Source organism: Cervus elaphus, chromosome 14 (assembly GCF_910594005.1).
Source record: "Cervus elaphus chromosome 14, mCerEla1.1, whole genome shotgun sequence".
In the NCBI taxonomy this organism is placed as follows: domain Eukaryota; kingdom Metazoa; phylum Chordata; class Mammalia; order Artiodactyla; family Cervidae; genus Cervus; species Cervus elaphus.
In genome coordinates, this window is record NC_057828.1 from 8,383,204 (window position 1) to 8,401,834 (window position 18,631).

The 18,631-nt window shown below is 53.1% G+C and overlaps 1 protein-coding gene and 1 long non-coding RNA gene across 5 annotated transcripts; one reads left to right on the forward strand and one right to left on the reverse strand.

Annotated features, from left to right (window-relative positions):
• The first annotated feature begins 305 nt into the window (after positions 1 to 305).
• On the forward strand, positions 306 to 7,912 carry LOC122708009. Of its 3 annotated transcripts, XR_006344979.1 has the most exons (5): positions 306 to 466; positions 6,062 to 6,248; positions 6,874 to 7,311; positions 7,426 to 7,579; positions 7,773 to 7,912. It is a non-coding gene; the product is annotated as an uncharacterized LOC122708009 (long non-coding RNA). The 3 variants fall into 3 exon arrangements; XR_006344978.1 differs by having other exon boundaries at positions 6,874 to 7,579; XR_006344980.1 differs by having other exon boundaries at positions 6,889 to 7,579.
• FCAMR (Fc fragment of IgA and IgM receptor) lies at positions 6,087 to 18,281 on the reverse strand. Of its 2 annotated transcripts, none has more exons than XM_043924083.1 (6): positions 17,797 to 18,281; positions 14,682 to 14,742; positions 9,310 to 9,648; positions 7,646 to 8,405; positions 6,855 to 6,973; positions 6,087 to 6,226 (listed from the first exon to the last, which is right to left on the reverse strand). In XM_043924083.1, the coding sequence occupies exons 1-6, from the start codon at positions 17,833 to 17,835 to the stop codon at positions 6,087 to 6,089; spliced, it is 1,458 nt and encodes a 485-aa protein (XP_043780018.1). In that variant the 5' UTR covers positions 17,836 to 18,281. The 2 variants fall into 2 exon arrangements, with proteins under 2 accessions (XP_043780018.1, XP_043780019.1); XM_043924084.1 differs by having other exon boundaries at positions 6,090 to 6,226; positions 7,654 to 8,405.
• Between the last annotated feature and the right edge of the window lie 350 nt (positions 18,282 to 18,631).

The following is an 18,631-nucleotide window of genomic DNA, read 5'->3' on the forward strand; positions in this document are numbered from 1 at the left end:
ATTGAGCATTTCTTGGTAAGCATTTGTAGAGCATTTTAGTAGTAATCGCTGGAAAATAGAATTGTGACAGTGACTCTGCAAAAGCTAAATACCAAGCCCCTGTGCCCCCCACCCTGTTTTTCCAGGAAGTGGACCATTTGGGATTATTTATGCCCAGGTTGCCTGCTCTTGCCATCAGCAAATAATGATCTAGTATTTCCTGGCCCAGCTGTCATCTCCTGGCTGGAGCACAGTGCTGGCTCTTGCTGTTTTAATTTCGCCTCTGGGGCTTGAGAGAGGGCCTGGGATGTGGACGCCTGCACTTTTGCTCAGCTTGGCCATGTGGTCCCTAGTGTGGTCACTGCCTGGAGCCCCAGACTGGAACAGTCCGGTTAGCCTGGTTTAGCTCGGGTCAGATTTTGGAGGAGTCTCTGAGCCCAGACTTATGTTCAGAGGCTTTCTGGTGAACCTCCCCATCAGGAAGTAGGTAGGAGGAAGCTTCTTTATAAATGTTTGCCTGGCTGGTGGGTGGTTTCATAGGGGCTCCACAGGGCCCTTCTTAGGGGGCTCGGAGCAGAGCGTCTGTGACCTGGCAGCCTCGTGTCCACACCAAGAACAACGGCAGTGAGGGGAAGTCACAGCGGCACGCTGGGCGGCAGGCACGTGGGGAGTGTGCAGGGAGGAGGGCTACTACTGCGTTCATGGTCCAGGTCACTGGATGTGTCACAGAGCGCGACTGACTGGCCATGTGTGTGCAGCGGGGCCTCAGATCTTTTCTTCGGTCTCCATGAACTCACTGAGTCACCTGCTTCTCCCCGACAACCTGCCTCCCTGTGTCACTGCCCAGATGTCCAGGCCCTCTCTGTTTTCCTAGCTCTGTTGCTTCCTAATTAGAAAGTGAAAATGACATTTCTCCTGAGCCTTCTGGAGTGGGGTGGGGAGGGGGGTTGTCTGTACCCGATCGTTGTGAGTGGTGGGGGTGTGACGGCAGAGACGGCGGTGGGCACGCCTGAGCCTGTGTCTTGCCCCGAGGAGGCTAGACGTGTCGAACCTGAATGTGAAAGATCCTGGAAATGGAAAGTCGGCTTCAGTCCCCAGGCTCCCTCAGTTTCCCCTAGGCCAGTTCCGGGATCCCAGAGAGCTTTTATTCTCTGATTCTTCGAGGCAGGAACAAATGATCAAATCTTTTCTGAAGTTACCAAACCACTCTCTTGCCCTCCACTGCCTCCAACCCCTGGCCAGGGAGGGGCGGAAGAAGGAAGACTTTCAGAGCAGGCATCCAAAGTCAATAGGTGGAGTGTCAGGTGACAGGGCCCAGCCCCTCTCATAAGCCACTGGGGTCCTCCTGAAAACTTGCTGTTTCCTTGTTCCTGGTCTGAACTTGGCCTTTAGCCTAAGCTTTGCCTGGCGGCAGCCTTTGAAAAAACATCTTCTGTGATCCTCTGCAACCTGTGCCCATCCGAGCCTCCACATTTCCATCTGTACAATGGCATACAGTCTGTTTCTTTCCAGTGACACATACTGTAGTTAGTTTTCAGCTGTCTGTGCTACACGGATGGTGGAGAGTTGTGTTTCCTGACCAGCCTGTCCTTCCCGTGCCAGGATTTAAAGGAGTGAACTCTCCAGTGCCCTCTTCCTGAACTCTTGTCTCAAGTGCAACGTCGTCAAACTATGGGACTACTTGGAAAATGCTTTCGGTCATGGCCATCATGGCTCTCTTCCTTCTAAGATACTCAGGGTTGGGGAACCTGGAATCTGTAACATTAGGGAAAGAAGTGGCCCTTATTAATTGAACCTCTATGCTCAGAGCAAAATTGGTAGGTCTAGATCAAGGCAACCAACAGGCAAAGGACAGGAATTGGCCAGAGGCTGGAAGAGGCAGAACACAGAAAAGCCCAGACGCCAATCAGGGGATGTTTCGGCCAAACAGGACCAGGAGGCAAATGGGGGCCCACTGACCCAGGGCTTCAGCGCTCCTGATGACTACAGGCCTCTAGGAGTGTGGCGTCGGGTCCGTTCCGGCAGCTAGCACCTCTCTGCTGCCCATCTGGTTTCAGCTGCCCCCTTGGAGGGTGGGCCATGGGGTGATGGCTCAGACCCTTGTTGACAGTGAGGGGAGCAGTTTGGCTTGGGAGGGCCAGTGCCTGTAAGTCACTCTGTGTCACTTCAAGAAAAATGGAGGGCTTGGTGGCCCTGGTCTTGGCATGCAGCACCACCCACAGAGAGTGACTTCCTTTAGTATGGGCTCTCCATTCTCCATTCAACCTTTGTCAAGCTCTTGGCCCTGGATTATCTGCACCAATGGAAAATAATCACATAATCCATACTTGACTGAAGTGAAGTGTAAGTCCTTTCGTGGAAATACCTCCCTCTCTGTATCTGACGGGAACTGATTCTGTGCTTCCCAGACCCCACTGGCTCCTGGAGGAGAGGAAGAAACCCCCCAAATCCTTGTGGAGCGTATGAGAAGTCGGCTGCAAAGTCAAGCGCTTGTCTGGAGTTACCTGTGGCAGACGGACACCCCTGCAAGCGATTAAGAGCTGAGCTCGAGTTTTGCAAATGCCAGTAAGGACCTCAGGGCTGGTCAGTGAAGTTTTAGCTCTAAGCTCCAGCTGTCTGAACTTTTCCACTTCACTTGGCCAGGACAGGAATAGGTCAGCTCAGTGACTGAAGAGAGCAAATTACTGGAAATGGTTATGAGACTTTTTACACAAAGGCCTAAAAGAGGAAAACAAGGACTTCTCTAGAATCTTAAACAGGGAAGGGCGTGACCAAAATAAGCAGGCTGTAAGTCCAGCACGGCGGTGCAGTGCCATGACCAAGGATTTCGTCTGTGGCTGCCTTGTGTTCAGTGGCTCCTGGCTACTTTCTGTCTCCTCCGTCTTCTCATCTGTAAAATGGGGATTATCTTGCCTACTTTAGAGAAATGTTGCATCAAGCGAACATAGAATGTGAAAATACCTAGGAGTGTGCCTGCTTTGAGATACTCAATGAACAGCAGCAGCATTGTTATGTAGCAAGTTGAGACGGGGAGGGTTGCTCCCTAATCCAGAGAATATGCTTGATCTTAGGAAAGGGGGTGCTTCCCTGTATCTTGGCTACTTCCCATGGACACTTGGCTGATTCCAGCTTCAGAGATGGAAGTCCCCCTGCTCCTCATCCCAGAAGTGTGGGTATCAAGCTAGCTGGGGATATGAGATTAAAAACCAGAGTGCTGGCAGTTCCCAGTGGTGGCCATGGCCTTCTTAGCCTCCTTTGCCTCTGGCCCTTTAAATCCAGGCCCCTGCCCTTCTCCAGGTATCCGTTAACCCATAAAGGAGCACCTTAAGCTCATAAAGGAGTGCCTTAAGCCTTAGGGGTTCCCCCACTTCCTTCCTGGCCAAGATTTCACTCAGATCTTATCTCTGCTCAGCTCCAAAGACTTTGCTTTTGGCTCTGCTCCATCCCTTTGAGCTTGTACTGACTCTCCCCACTGGTGGACCTCAGCTTTCCCCGGAACACTCTGATGTGGCAGCTTCTCCTACTTCTGGAAGCTGCCCCTGACCCCAACCCCTTGGACAACACCCTGGCCGGCAGGTGCTGTCCTTCCCCCAGGCAGGTGGTCAGGCAGAATGCCCAACTGCTGCACCCCAGAAAGAGGCTCACAGGGGCGCAGAAGGAGGAAGGTGCCAGCAAGGGTGGTCAAGGGAAGTTAGAGGAGGTTGGAGTCAGATCCTCCGTATCAGAGTGGGAAGTGGAGAGCCTCAGTTGGTTTTACGGTTTAATGCAGGGATTGGCATTAAGGCTGTAAATTAATTACCGCTCTTGAGCCAGATCCAGGCTGTGGCCTGCTTCTGTAAATAGTTCTGTTGGAATACAGCCAAAAGTTATTCACTTCAGGATGGTTTTTGGCCACTTCTGGGCTGCCAGGGCGGAGTGGAGCAGTTGCAACACAGGCTTTACAGCCTGCAGAGTCTGAAGTATTTGCTCTCTGGCCCTTTATAGAAAAGGTCTGTGACCCCTGATTCAGTGCATCAGGCTTCCCCAAACAAGGAATGATTTGAGGAGCCCAGTCCTGTGAGATCGCTTCAAGCTAAACATGATAGTCCAAAACCCAGGGAAACACGTACAATGTCCCCTGACCCTCCCACCAGGGCTATTCACAATGCACCTTGGTGTATCAAAGTCTTCCAACAATCCTGCACAAAACCTGCTTTTGGTTTAAGCCACGTTTCCAAAACTTCTCTGATCTACCAAACCCTTTCCTCAGAAAAGCTCTTAACAGTCCTCAGAAGCTAGCGTTTTGTGGATGCCTCTGGAAAACACTGCTAGAGTGGTCCTGTACAGTCTGGATTTGCTCCCGTTCCTGCATGCAGTGAGCTGAGGGATCATGGTTGGACTCTATACCCCTGAGGGCCTGTGTCCACATCGGTGGGATGGGATGATGGTGGCTCTTCTGTCTCTCTTACAGGTGTTTCAGGCAGGCCCTTGAGATCATGTGCATGAAAACGGTCTAGAGCTAGGGGTGTGGTGTCTTTGATTCTTGATGACGACTTTTGCTCTGATATGTTGTTTAGCAAAGGTGAAGTGAGGAAAGCGCTAGGTCAAGGTCACGAGTTCCCTTTCTAGTCCTCATCCTGCTGTTCCTAAGCGGGTTAACTGAGTGCCTCTCAGCAAGTGGTTGTCCCGCCACAGGGTCTCAGCTATCTTACCCTGGGCAGTGGGTTTTAGACTGGTTGACTTCTGAGGATCTGGTAGTGCTGAAGTTCTGTAATCTGTTTGGTTAGGTGCAGGCAACTTCACTGCTTAACCAAAACAGTGAGTCTTTCTCTCCCAAATCGTGCAGACTGTATCATATTTATGTTCTCTGGACAGTGTCTGGGTTCAGCCCCAGCTTCGCAGAGGCAGTGAGGTAGGATTTCTGTGCTGCTGACAGCTTAGGAGGCAGGGCTCAGCCTTCTGGGAATATCTACCTGACAATTCCTGACTTGATGCTGGAGCCTTTCTTTCCCTTCTCTTCCATTGCTCAAGGGCTGCTCTGTCCAAACGTGAAGCTCAAACAGCTTGTTGACAGATCTGGCAAAGTAAAAGAGCAGAAGTGACACCTGACTAGATGTGACACCTGGGACCAGAGCCAAATCCCCCAATAAGCATGTGATAAAATGGCTGCAAAGCAGAATCCACATAAAGTTCCTCTTGGCCATTCTTTTTCTGATCCGCCCCTCTTACCATAACCGCTTTCCAGCTTTATCATCAGTCCTTGGTATCAAGGATTTATAAACAGTTGAATAAGAGGAGCTTTATGAAGAAGATGAGAATTTACTGAAAAATACCCTTCTCCTTCATGAACTTAGGAAAATCCCAGAAAATCTTGACTGGGTCGAAAGGTCTGCAGCATAATCAGTCTGGGGCCAAGTGGGGAGGGATGAATGGGGGAATAAATGTTCCTCCTATTGGTCCCCATGTAGGGACATGTGGGATCATCTATGGGCCCCCCACATTGAAAGAGGTTCAGAGCATCTTCATGGGCAGGGTCACCACAGGCCACGGAGACCATTTCCCTCCAGTCAGTCGTTCAGTACAATTATTTATTGGGGGCTCTAGTGAGCTGAAGTTCTTTGGGGATGTAGTGAGAAGGATAATACACAATTACTGCCCCCAGAGCTTAGAATCTACTGGAAATGAATAGAATCAAATGTGTGCAGTAGGCTGGATGCTAACAGACATCAGAAAAGGGAGCACCTACCAGGGCTAGGAGTGATCGCTGAAATTCAGTTAACATTGCACTTTGATTGTAAACCTCTCATATTTTCAACCCTCCAGGAATGGAAATTTCATGCCTTATCCAGGTCCACTGACCTCCACCAGTAGTGAACTGATTCTTTCTTGCAGCCTTCTTTGAGTCACAGTGTCTCCTATGGCCTTGGAAAGTGCTTGACCTTCCTTGGCCCAGCCTTTGTCTCCCTAGACAGAGTCCCACTCCCCCAGGTCCCTCTGCCCCAGCTCGTTCACGTGGAGGAAGGCAGAGAAGAAGCTGGGCTATGGTATTCGGTCCTGGTTCCTCTTCCACAGTGACCGATCGGCTTATCCTTCCATTCCTTAGGGTCCCGGGTCCCTTGCTGGGAGACTCAGGCGGCGTGGAGAGGAGGAGAGTCAGCCTGGAGCCTCTTCCTTCCCACCTGGGGTGGCTGGCCTTGCTGGAGGCCCGGCTCCGGGAACTGTGTCATCTGAATCAAGGTGACCCCTAGTGACCTTCCTGTCTTCTGAGCTGCATAGACACAGAGCACATGGTGAGGGTCCTGGGTGCTGGATCTGATTCCCTGAGAACTGCCTCCCCTCTGCAAGCTTCAAGGACCTCCTGACACAGAAGATTTCTACTCAGACCCTTAGATCCGCAGAGACTGGGCCAGGCCTTCAGGGCCCTGGGTCTGGGAAGCTTAGCCCCTTTCGCTTGCTCCCAGAGTATCTCACCCTTTCTTTGCCACATCTAACCACCATGGAGCAGTTGCTTTAGTTGTGTTTAAACCTGGGCCTGGAGCTGTAAGAGGTCTGCAGAGGGTGCAGTTATAGTTTGCCCCTCTGGGCCCTGCACTCCTGTCTGCTGCCAGCATTGTTCACATGGATCCTAGGCCTACAGTAAGCAACGGTCTCACCATTCTCTGAAGGACTTCTCCCTAAGCTTTCAGATGCCACCAGGACATAAATAAACAGATGACTTTCCCATCTGACAGATAAAGGAACCAAGGCCAAGCCTGGCTAGCATGGCCCAGACTAGCATTTAGCATTTCCACATCCGGCAGTCCTGGCCCTGGCCTTGACCCGCCCCGGTCCTGAGGGTGTCAGAGGGGAACGAGCCCTCCCCTCCGCGGGCCTGGGGCGAGTTAGACCCCACTCACAGCTCCTCTTCTTCTGAAGCTTCCTCTTCCACAGAACAAGGGTCACCAGCAGAAGTGGGCACAGCGCTGACGAGACCGGGGTCAGGATCCCAGAGAAGTTCTTCTCTTCCAGAGGAGCGCTGCAGAGAAGCCGCAGGAGTGGGCGCCAGAAACGCACGAGAGAGCGGGGCCTGGAGCGCCCCGGGAGCCGAGGCCCTGGGGCCTCACCCCTCATTTTACAGAGGCCACATGGAGGCCTGGGCCAGTCGGCCGCCCTTGTTCCACAGCTGGTGGGTTAGTCACTGACCTGGGACGCGGTCCCCTGCCTCCCGGGTCCCAAGTCCTCAGTCCTGTCCCTCCCTGACCACCTGTGTGGGGTCCCTGCCAACGGGCTGCAGGGGCCAAGAGAACTGAGTCAGGCTCAGGGAATCCACGCTAGGCATTTGGCTCTGCCGCAAAGTCTCTCTTTGTGGCTTCGGTGAGTCACCCCGCCACCCCACCTCGCCACCCGCTGGAGCTTTCTTTCCTTATCTGTAAGAAACAAGAAGTCCCAACAGTCCCACCTAAATTTTCTAAATATTCTGTTGCTTAGATGTTTGCTCAGTCTCGTGAAGATGCTCAGATGGCGTTCTCCCAGCGAGGACCCTTGGAAGGAAGCAGGATTCTGACCCCCGTGACCCTTGCCCTTGACTGGCCTGAGGCTACAAGGGGGAGGAGGAGAGTGAGCAGACGCGGGGCACGTGAAGGTGAGCTCACTCAGGGAGCAGGCAGAGCTGCAGCCCCGGCGGGCAGTGGTGGGGCCTGGGGGTTACCTCTTTACCGAAGACTCCTTGGCCGGGGGCCCCGGGGGCCCTGCTGCCAGGGCCTGGCTCGGCATCACTTGGGGACCACCGTCTCCGGCAGGCGTGTCCAGGTCAACTTCACCGCTTCCCTCCGCAGGTACCATCTCTACGTGGGTTGGCTCTGAGGTCCACACAGCCACAGCCGGGATGGTCCCTTCAATGGAGCCCAGGCTCTGTGGCTCAGAAGCCGATGTCTCCTCCTGGAGGGTTTCCCACATCCATCTTTCTGAGGCCAGGGTCGATGGCCTAACGGTCCCTGCGGCTGTCTCAGCGGTGCCCGGAGTTGTGCTGACGCTCTCTGTCTCCTCGCTTGGCCTGTCGGCCCCAGGAGTAGTTTCCCTCTCCCTTTCGCTGGCCCTGGCCCTGGCTGCTTCTGAATCGCCGGTGCTCCACACCAGACCCCGCGCTGCTACACCGGTCACGCCTCTGCCTGTTGAAGCCGGACTCTGCACAGTGGGGACAGTTGCCCCGACGGAGAGCTCTACCTGGCTGCCTGTCCCTGGAGCCACCGCCGCAGTTGCTCCTGGGGTTTGCCTCTCCGTGGCTGAAGCCGTGGTTTTCCTGGCTCCTGGAGTCAGGGCAACTGTATCCCATCCTGTCGTCTGTCTTCCTGTTGTCTGGGTGTTTGCTTGTGTGCATGTTTTGGCTGCTGGGGGTGATGCTGTTTCAGAGGATTCTGTGATGAGCTCACCATAGGCCAGCGTGGCTGTCGGGATGGTTCTGGAAAGACCTGTGTGAACAGCAGAAGGAGGCCTAATAAGAAGGCTATCTGGGCTGCCTACAGGCTTTAGCAAATGACATCAGGCTTGAGGTGTTTGCTACATAGGATGCACCCTTGCTAAGCAGTGCAGTCTTTGGCCACTATATTGGATAAAATAAAAAATTGGGAAAACCAGTTGTATTCTCCAGTCTGTTGCAAATATTGACACTTTATGTTCCCGTCTCCTTCTTTTATACCCACATGTTCTCTATCCAGCTGCCCCAGAACCCCATGCTGTGCGCTTCCCCAGAGGCCCACAGCCCTTCACGGACTGCTCTGCAAATGAGAAAAAAAGAAAAACTCCAGTCACAGCAGAGTAGCCAGAGTCCGCAGATGGTTAGAGAGCAGCCTCTAATCGAACAGTCCTCTTCCTGGACTCCTGCCTGCCTGCATCTCCTGTCACAGCTTGACGCCCTTCCCTGGGCTCCGGGTCCCTGACTCCGGACAGCTCTCTGGAACCGGCCACACAGGACCCGGGCCTGGCCGCCGTCAGACGCCTGCTGAGAGGCTCGGTCTTAGGAAGGGCTCAGTCCTGCCCATCTTACCTGCTCCGCACGTCTAAACAAAGAGACGTGACCACAAGAAGCCACATTATCTAACTCACTGGCTTCACGGAACCCTCTTCAAATCCACGTGCCACAACGTTCAGGGGTTCCCAGTGTTGGGCCGTTGGGTGCAAATGGGCCATTTTCCCTGGCATCTACCTTCCCTCCGTCTGAAATGCAAGCCCGCACCTTGGGTCCTTGCATGACCCCACTCTCATCATCACTGTCCCCGCGTGTAACGCCCTCCGGGGCCTCTGGGCTTCCCGTGGTCTCCTCCCCTCCCTAGCATTCTCGTCACCACACCTGCCCTGCCAGCCGCCGGCCCTGACCTGGAGAGACCGTCAGGTTCATGCTGAAGAACAGTGCGTTGTTTGAGCTCCCGAGGCCGCAGCGGTAGCGCCCCTCGTCCTCCGGGGACAGCCGGGACAGCCTCACCACAAACAAGCCTCTTTGGGGGAAGTCTGCGAGGGCCACGCGGCCACGGTAGCGCAGGTGTGTGTAGCGGTTGGTGGACACGACGGTGCGGCAGACCCCCGCCGGGGGCCCGAGGCGGCACCAGTACTTCCTCTGGTGGCTGTTGATGGCCAGGCGGGGGTACCAGCACTGGATGGTCACAGCGCCCCCAGGCTCCCCGGACACCAGCCGTGGGCCCTTCAGTGCACTGGCGGCTGCAGGCAGAGGGAGAAAAAAAGTCCATGGAGAAAGAGTGCCGAGTGTGTCGCCGTTGGAGGTGCTCTGAGCTCCGGACTCTGCTAGAATTAGGGAACAGGTCAGAAAGTGCCTCCATGAAAGTAGAGCTTTCCTTGTAGTTGTTTAGTCACTAAAGTCGTGTCTGCCTCTTTTGTGATCCCCCATGGACTGTGGCTCTGCCAGGCTCCACTGTCCATGGGATTCTCCAGGCAAGAGTACTGGAGTGGGTTGCCATTTCCTTCCCCAGGGGATCTTCCTGACCCAGGGATTTAACCTGTGCCCCCTGCATTAGCAGGAGGATTCTTCACTGCGGAGCCACTGGGGAAGCTAAAAAGAATCAATATAGAAATGCCAGTGTTTAGCCACTAGATCAGGAGGAGCCGCAAGGGATGGAATGGAGCTGTGTGAAAGGCCCCATCCGAGAGATGAAAATGCAAGAATGGTCTTACCACGGTTCAGCTAACCGCTATAGAACTTACCGTGTGCCAGCTGATCTTCTGTGAGTCTGCCCACAGCCTGGGTTCTAGCCACTGGGCTCCAGTGCAGATGTTTTTAAAAAAAGCAGATGTTTAAAAAGCTGCCACCTAAGCACCTGTAAGGGGGCCAAGGCAACACCCGACGAAAGGCTGTGATTTGTTGGCACGGAATGTAAAAAAGAGATATTAGAACAACGAGGTCCCCCTGTATAGCAGAAGGAACTATATTCAGTATTCTTTGATAAACCACAATGGAAAAGGAGATGAAAAAGAATAGACAGATGTATAACTGAACCACTTTGCGGTACAGCAAAAATTAACACAACATTGTGAATCAGCTATATGTCAATAATTTTTTTTTTAAAAAGAGAGATGTTAAATAGTAAAAACAGAAGTGTATGCTTGCTGCTGAAAGGAGAGGGTGCTGGAAGCACAGGAATCCTGTCCTGCTTGGTGGTACCTCCCCGGACCAGTGCTTGCAACATGGCTCACTTTCCTCTGGAAACGGAAGCCGCCGAGTGCTGCCGTCAAAGCCGAGCAGACTGTCAGTACGTCTGCTTCGGCAGGGGCTGCGGTCGTGGCTGAGGCTCAGTCCACGGCCCTTTCACTGACCGCCTCCTCACACTGGCTCTGGGATGTCTCTGCTCCTTGACGAAATCTCAGACGTAATTTCAAGTACAGTAGCTTTCGTAGTCTCGCTTGGATAAGAAAACACACAGCCTAATGATTGTTGCAATTCCAATCTCTTATCCTATTGAAGCTTTTTCCTTTCTTCCAGCTATGCTTGGAGGCCTGATGTTTGGGAGGGGGACAGCTCGGGGTCTCTTGCTTTGCTGGACCTCTTTCTCGGCTCAGAACGGCTTTTGGGGCCCCTCTGGGGCTGGGTGTGGAGGGGGGAGGGGAGGGGAGGAGGAGTCCTGGCAGCAGGTGGCACCCTCTGGGCAAGGCAGCGTCCAGCGTTGCGTCCTTCCCCGTTGCCTCCCAGATCCCCAGTTGGGGCCTCTGGCTGCAGAGGCCCTCCTGGAGGAACTGCCTTCTCTCCTGCTGGCCTTTAAAGCCCATGACCCAGGGCTGTATGCCCCTCTGGTTGGAGTCACAGTCCCCTGTGGGTGGCCCTCTTGCTGCAGGCCCTGGGGCAGCTCCTTCTCTGGGATCCACATTTGGTCCCTGCTGGAACCGAGCTGTCGGGAGACAGCTGGGACTACAGCAAGCTTATTGAGTGGCTTCCTAGAAGCTCCTTCTCTTACTCCTCTAAAAGCCGGGAAGAGGTGAGCCCTCTGTCCCTTTTGGACAGGTGGTGCAGAGCGCATCATGCTGCCTGTCTCCAGAAAGCTCTTCTTTCTGACCCCTGATGATTCTTTGGGAACGACATGGGGGCATTTTTCTGGAACAGCCAGCTTTGCCATCTCTCTTCACGGTCCTCTCCAGGTGGTTCAACATCTTGCTTTAGGATGTGGGTACCTGGCATCTATGAATCTGTTCTATGTTTTTGAAAGTGAAAGTCGCTCAGTCATGTCCGACTCTTTGCCACCCCAAGGATTATAGAGTCCATGGAATTCTCTAGACCAGAATACTGGAGTGGGTAGCCTTTCCCTTCTCCAAGGGATCTTCTCAACACAGGGACTGTACCCAGGTCTGCATTGTGGGCAGATTCTTTATCAGCTGAGCCACAAGGGAAGCCCAAGAATATTGGAGGGGGTAGCCCATCCCCTCTCCAGTGGATCTTCCTGACCCAGGAATCGAACCAGGGTCTCCTGCATTGCAGGTGGATTCTTTACCAGCTGAGCTATCAGGGAAGCACGTGATCAGGAAGCGGTGTTTAGCACCCCTGACCCCAAGAAAGTTTAACCCTGTTGCCAGGATTGGCTACATAATTTGCAAGGCCCAGTGCAAAATAAAAATGGAGGACCTCACGTTCCCGAGTCACTAAGAGTTCACAAGGCAATAGTAGAGCTTTAAACCAGGCACCTTATAAATGGGGCCCCGTGTGACTGCACAGGGGCGTATGCCCGTAAAGCTGGGCTGCCTGCTGCTTATCTTAAGGTCTTGTTATAGGAAGAGTCAAGGCCATAAACATTAGAGATAAATCAATACTCACTGACACACCGCAACTGTGCCACTATTGATGAAGTTATATAGCAACTTATCATAAAAAGCAAGAATCTTTGTAATCACAAGCAAGGAGTGTCTCAGGACAGCAGTGATGGCGCTCTGATTTCTGGACTCTGTGTGTGACCTACGTGTGTGTGCGGGGAGGGTGCAGAGCAAGAGGATTAATGAGCCCCATTGATCAGCAGGATGGGGTGTTCTGACTTTGCAGTTGAGAGCTAATTAGGAATCCTTAATCGACTTTTCTTTCTTTGATCAATATCAAATTTCATGCACCCTTGAGAACTTGTTCAGTGGATGACTGGTAGCTCTTGCATGAGTCCGTACTAAGTTGCTTCAGCCATGTCTGACTCTTTGCAACCCCGTGGAGTGTAGCCTGCTAGGTTCCTCTGTTCATGGGATTCTCCAGGCAAGAATAGTGAAGTCGGTTGCCGAGCTCTCCTCCAGGGGATCTTCCCGACCCAGGGATCAAACCTGCGTCTCTTACATCTCCTGCCTTGGCAGGCGGGTTCTTTACCACTAGTGCCACCCAGGAAGCTCAACTCTTATATAAGCTCTTAGTTATATATGATGAAGGTTTTGGGAATTTTGTACTAGTTGACTGTGAGAATTAAAGAAAGGGCTGGCATATTAGGATCAGCGCAATGGCTCCCGGGGGCCCCTTTGGCGGAGGTGGTGCCCCTGCGGTCATTCACCCATCATCTCCCAGCAGTGTCCACTGTGTGGCTTCAGGCAGGGATGGCCAAGTGAGGCCTGCAGTTGGAGACCACAGCCTGGAGCCTGCCTTGGTGTGAGGAGGTGCAAGGGGCATGTGGCAGGAGTACGCAGAGTCGGCTCGTGCCTGGGATGGGTCACTTCTGCCCCAGCAACGGGATGAGAAAGGTCTGGGTGCTCCCTTTGCCCAGTGGTGGGGCCCAGCGGGGAGAGAACCAGCCTGCAGCCATCTGAGACGGGGTCTTCTGTGTGCAGGGACCACAGCGGGGAGATGGGCCCTGGAGGGGTCCACAAAGGCATCCACAAGAGGATGAGCCAGCTCTAAAGCCTGCCAGGCCAGAGAGCTCCAGGCCAGCCCATCAGGTAAGGGCAGCCTGCCTCCTGCTTCCCCTCCCACCTGCTACCATGACCCTGCTGGGGTCCCAGGTGCCAGCTGCCTCCGAGCGGGGGAGAAGGACCAGGGGAGGGGGAAGGCAGCCTCACATCCCTCCCTGCCTTCCTGACTGCAGGCCCCGGGGTGACGGGGTTGGGGGGGCACATCTCTGAATGAAGACGAAATGGTTGACCAAAATATTTAACTGGATACTTAAAATGATCCAATTAGAACTTTCGAGACTTGAAAAATCATGGGCCTGCCTGAGTTTTCATCTGGGGGCCAAGAAGCTTGCTCCTACTGAAAAATTTTAAAGGGGGCAGTGAGAGATGAAAATAAAGAGGTGGTGTGATTATATCACAGAGGTTTCTTGCTCTAATATTAGCTACTCTTGATTCATTAAAATCTGATTTGTTTATAAGCCAAAATAAATTGTTTTTAGTGTTATTATTTGTTGTTCAGTCAATAGGTCATGTCCGACTCTTTGAGACCCTGCGGACTGCAGCACACCAGGCTTCCCTGTCATCACCATCTGCTGGAGCTTGCTCAAACTCATGTCCATTGAATTGGTGATGCCATCCAACCATTTCATCCTCTGTCGTCCCCTTCTCCTCCTGCCTTCAATCTTTCCCATCATCAGGGTGTTATCATAGCATTTATTTATTAATCTACTCTTTCAACATTTTTTATTAAGCAGTTACTTGGATACTCTGGGTGCAAACTTACTGCCTTCCTCAGTGGCTCCCCATTACCATCAGAATAAAACTAGACACCACAGCATGGAGACAGGACTGATCACCACACCAGCCTGCAACTTGACTTCCGTCCATCCGTCTATAATGCCTGGCACAGGGTAGGCCCTCCATAAGTGGGCGTTGACTAAAGAAGTAAATGCATCAATGTAGTTTTTATTTACCCATCTGGTTTCTTTGTAGAGCCTGCACTCTTTAGGGTGAGATCTTCATCTTTACTGCCTGGAACTGGGCTTGACACTTGAGTTATTTTAGAATGAGTGCTAATAGAGCAGTGCTATCTTGGAACCCACATCTGGCAAATGCAGCCGACTTTCAGTCATCCACTTGAATGGAAGAGGGCAGAGACAGATCAAAACACTGAATATTCCAGCGATCATTTAGGTCAGACATACACCCTTTCATGTGAGCTCTCGCCTCCCACACTCTCCCTGGGCCCAGATCCAATCACTCGCTCGCTCCAAAGCCATGGGGAATGCCTGTACTTCGGAGGGGCTGCTGAAGGCCCCTGATGTGCCCGCCAGGCTGCAGCCTGGAAGGCTCTGGTCTGGGTGTGCAAGCTCTGAATCTGGCTGTTTGAGACTCACCCTGCAGCAGGCACATCAGGAGGAAGAGGAGCATTCTCCATCCTGCCCTCTGGCTGGTGACCTGCAAGATAAAACCACTGTCGATGAGGAGGCCTGAGGGCAGGCGAGTGAGACACTGGTCCAGTAGCCCTGGGACCTGTGTGATCACCTTCTCACTCTGGGATCGGGGTGAGCTCAGCGCTGGGGCCGGATCAGCTCCATTTAAGAGCAGGATGTCACGGCCCTTTGAGAGAAGCGTGGCTCCATCCTCATGGCCCCAGACACACATTTGGCTTGGCTTGCTGCCTCCAAGCCTGGAAAAACTCCCTCTGTGGCATGCCAGCCCCAGCACCTGCTTGCCAGCATGGGGCTCGAGATCTGAGCACTGTGTAGTGGAAATTCTCCAAGCCAGAAGTTCAAGCCTTAGTTGGAACTGTGGGACCCTGGAAAGGTTACTCAGTGTTGGAGATCAGCTTCCTCTCCCGGGGAATGAGGGTCCGTACAGGGTGCTGTGCCACTTAAATGACTGAGTTAGAAGTGTCCACAGGGGGCCTGGTGTTGAGTCTCCCACTTCCCCTTCTGTTTCACAGAAGAATTGCTTCCTTCAAGGAATAATCTCTCTCACTGGTGTGAGCCTCCAGGCAATAGCAGGAGTTAAAAATCAACTCTCAGGCCAAGTCATTTCTGCCGAGGTTCCTGTTCAGTCTCTACTCCACAAGCTCTTGAAACCCCTCCCTGGCCCTCTGCCCTCGCTGATCTCCCTGCTCTGGTCTCTCCCACCAGCCGGGAGCTCCTGGAAGGTAGGACCCTGAGCCTCCGGGCTCTGAATCGGGATCTAGCCCGTGTAGGTGCCCAAGGCACGTAACTGAGCATGACTAAACAAGTTATGAACAAGAACCTCTCACTCTTTTGACAAACACCATACTGACCATTATCAATGGCCCTTTGTTGCTTGCTGGTTGAAAAAAGGCAAGGATTGTGTTAATACATAATGCTTCTTTTGTAGTCCCCAGAGGGTTTTCATGGATGCTTTTTGAGTGGTTAAAAATCTCTTCTTTGAATATATCTATTGCCTGCAGCTCCTGGGACCTGTGGATACTTTTTCTAAAGAAATCAAACTGAAGTTAGCGGTTGATTCCTCCTTCCCATGTTAACACCTGTCCTGCTCATGTTGAGAACAGGCTCATACAGTCCTAATCTGGTCCCCTTGCCCCACTCCCTGTCCAAGTGGACAAAACCACACATGGCCACTGGCCAGGCTGGGCTTGGGCTAAAGGAGATCCCCTCCTTTAGGGAACAAGGTGGGAACAAGGTGGGAGTGGGGGTGGGGGGTGCAGAGGAAACAGGAGAAAGGGAAGGAAGGGTGAGGCAGGAGGTGAATGAAATGAGAGAGAGAGGAGAGAAGGAGGTGGAGTCCGTGGTTGGCTCTGTGATGCCCCTTGTCGCCTCAGCATGGCTCTGCCAGCCATGTCCACTCAAGCCTCTGCCAGCTGTACCCAGGTGGAGCCCCCAGCGTGGTCAGATTTGGCAAGGTTCACAGGTTCCCTCTGCCTCCTGTCTCGGGCACCATCATGGCAGCCTCAAGCCCTCCCGCCCTCTAAGCTGCTGGCTCCCTGCTCTCATCTGGAGGCTCTCCCAGGGGTGTCTGCACCTAATCTGTTGTTTGACTAATATCCACCAGGTCCAGGCTACTTCTGGGACTGCCGTCCAGGTTCCCCCAGGCGGGTTTTTCTCAAGTGCTAAGTGCTGACGCAGCTCACACTGGGGCCAAAGTCTGCACGGCCCTGCCCGGCTTCACTGAAGCCCCAGAGGGTGCAGCTATCTCTCAGCTGCAGGAGCAAAACCGCCTCTGCGGGGCAATGAGGAAGCACAGGGTGTGAGATAAAATGCCTCCAAGGAGTTATCAGCCTTGATTGGAGGTTGCAAGGATAACATTCAACGGAAAGCCTCTAAGTCATCCACCTGCCGGTGACCTTCAGGAAACCTCTCTCCAGGAGACAGGTAGCCCCAACTCAGTAGCTTGGGGTCACATACCTCTAGGATCATGCATCGCATTTTAGAGGACAGGGCACACTGGGGAATTCTCTTGTCCCTCAGTCCCACTGGGAAGGGCTCTACCCCAGCTTCAGCCCAGGCTGGTGTGTAACTCCCCAAGTCCCCGTTGCCCCCTTGAGCCCCACTTCTCTCCTGTCCTCCCACCTGTGGCAGCAGACGAGAAAGGAAGGAGGCAGGTATAAGGAAAAAATACAGAACCAGGATTCAGGAGGTTCCATGTTGCCCGTGGCAATGACCTTGAGCAAAGGATCTCTCCTCTCCACAGCCACGCAAAAGCTTTGACTGCAAGAGAGCCATGCTTCCTTCTCCTTCTTAATGTTAACGTGCGTGTGTGCTAAGTTGCTCAGTTGTGCCTGACTCTTTGCAACCCTAAGGACTGTAAGCCCACAGGCTCCTCTGTCCATGGGATTCTCCAGACAAGAATACTGGAGTGGGTTGCCGTGCCCTCCTCCAGGGGATCTTCCTGACCCCAGGGATCGAACCTGTGTCTCTCACGTCTCCTGCATTAGCAGGCTGGGTTCTTTGCCACTAGTAGTACCTGGGAAGCCCTTCTTAATTTTAGTTGGTTCTAAGTCACTCAGGTGGAGAAGGCAATGGCACCCCACTCCAGTACTCTTGCCTGGAAAATCCCATGGATGGAGGAGCCTGGTGGGCTGCAGTCCATGGGGTCGCTAAGAGTTGGACACGACTGAGCAACTTCACTTTCACTTTTCACTTTCAGGCATTGGAGAAGGAAATGGCAAGCCACTCCAGTACTCTTTCCTGGAGACTCCCAGGGACAGCGGAGCCTGGTGGGCTGCCGTCTATGGGGTCGCACAGAGTCTGGCATGACTGAAGCGACTTAGCAGGAGCAGCAGCAGCAAGTCACTCAGGGGACTGTAAGGAGTCCTGCACTCTGGTGGGAGGAAGAGTGGGAGTGAGAGAAGAGTAGGACCATAGGAGGAAGATGCTGGCCTGACCTCCAGAATCCTTTCCTGGCCCCTGGGAGCACGGCCTGGCTGTTCTGGGGCAGTTGCTGCTGCCCCTCATCACCCTCATCAGGAGACAAGCCCCCAACCCCTCGGGGAAAGCCTCGTCTCACCTTAGGATCTCCAGGCTTAGCTGGGGATTCTAGACCCATCTCAGTCCAGAAATAAAATCCACTTGGACTTTTCCTTTTCTGTTTTTGACGTGCTGGTGATTGGAAACCTTCTAGTTTCTTTTCTTTAAACCTTGAGGCTGAGTTGGCTGTCCGATGCACTGGAAGGCAGCTGGAGTTAGCTCTGGAGACTGGAGGGGTGAGGCATAGGGCTGCCGCTCACCTCTCTATACTCCACGCTGGTCACTGCATGCTGGGCCTCGGTTTTTATTTCTTATAACAGGGAGCCAGTCCAGATCCTTTGTCATTCTTACCACCCCTTATTCCTGCAGAACTTTTCCAGGGGTGATAACAGTAGCTTCAAGGGAAAAGCACTGCCACATATCCTTCTACCTCTTATTTCCCCTCCAGGCCAGGGCCCAGAGTTTTTAGAGTGCCCCAGATCAGACAATCCATTCAGAACTCTTCTGGGTAAATGATGCAACGGCTTGGGGAGAAGAGAAAATTCAGGAAAGGAATTCCCCTGTTGTCTGGCTGGCAGCTGGTGCCTACGAGCTGGCCAGTCCCCTTCAACTTCCACGGGGAGGCAGCTTGAGGCCTCCAGATCCACTGCACGCTTGGCAGCTACCACTCCTGCTCCGGACACAACACAATACAGTAAACGAGATGATCTCCATGGAGAGAGAACACTGGCAAGTGTAGCTTATCCAGGTGGATGACGTACTTCAAAATTACCCCAATATTTCCCTGTGGAAGATATTTCATGGGAATATCTTGCAGAAGATGCAATTTGTCTGCCTCTTCTGGCTTTCAACTGATATTTAAATGGCAGGCATAG

Bases quoted from the DNA above. Each gene is read 5' to 3' on its own strand.
- FCAMR (XM_043924083.1), bottom strand. From the start codon at position 17,835: ATGGGTCTAGAATCCCCAGCTAAGCCTGGAGATCCTAAG. The intron at 6,974-7,645 runs GTAACCCCCAGG...GCTTCTCTGCAG, and splicing joins AAGGAGTCTTCGGTAAAGAG to CGCTCCTCTGGAAGAGAAGA. The intron at 6,227-6,854 runs GTGAGTGGGGTC...GTGTCTATGCAG, and splicing joins GCTTCAGAAGAAGAGGAGCT to CTCAGAAGACAGGAAGGTCA.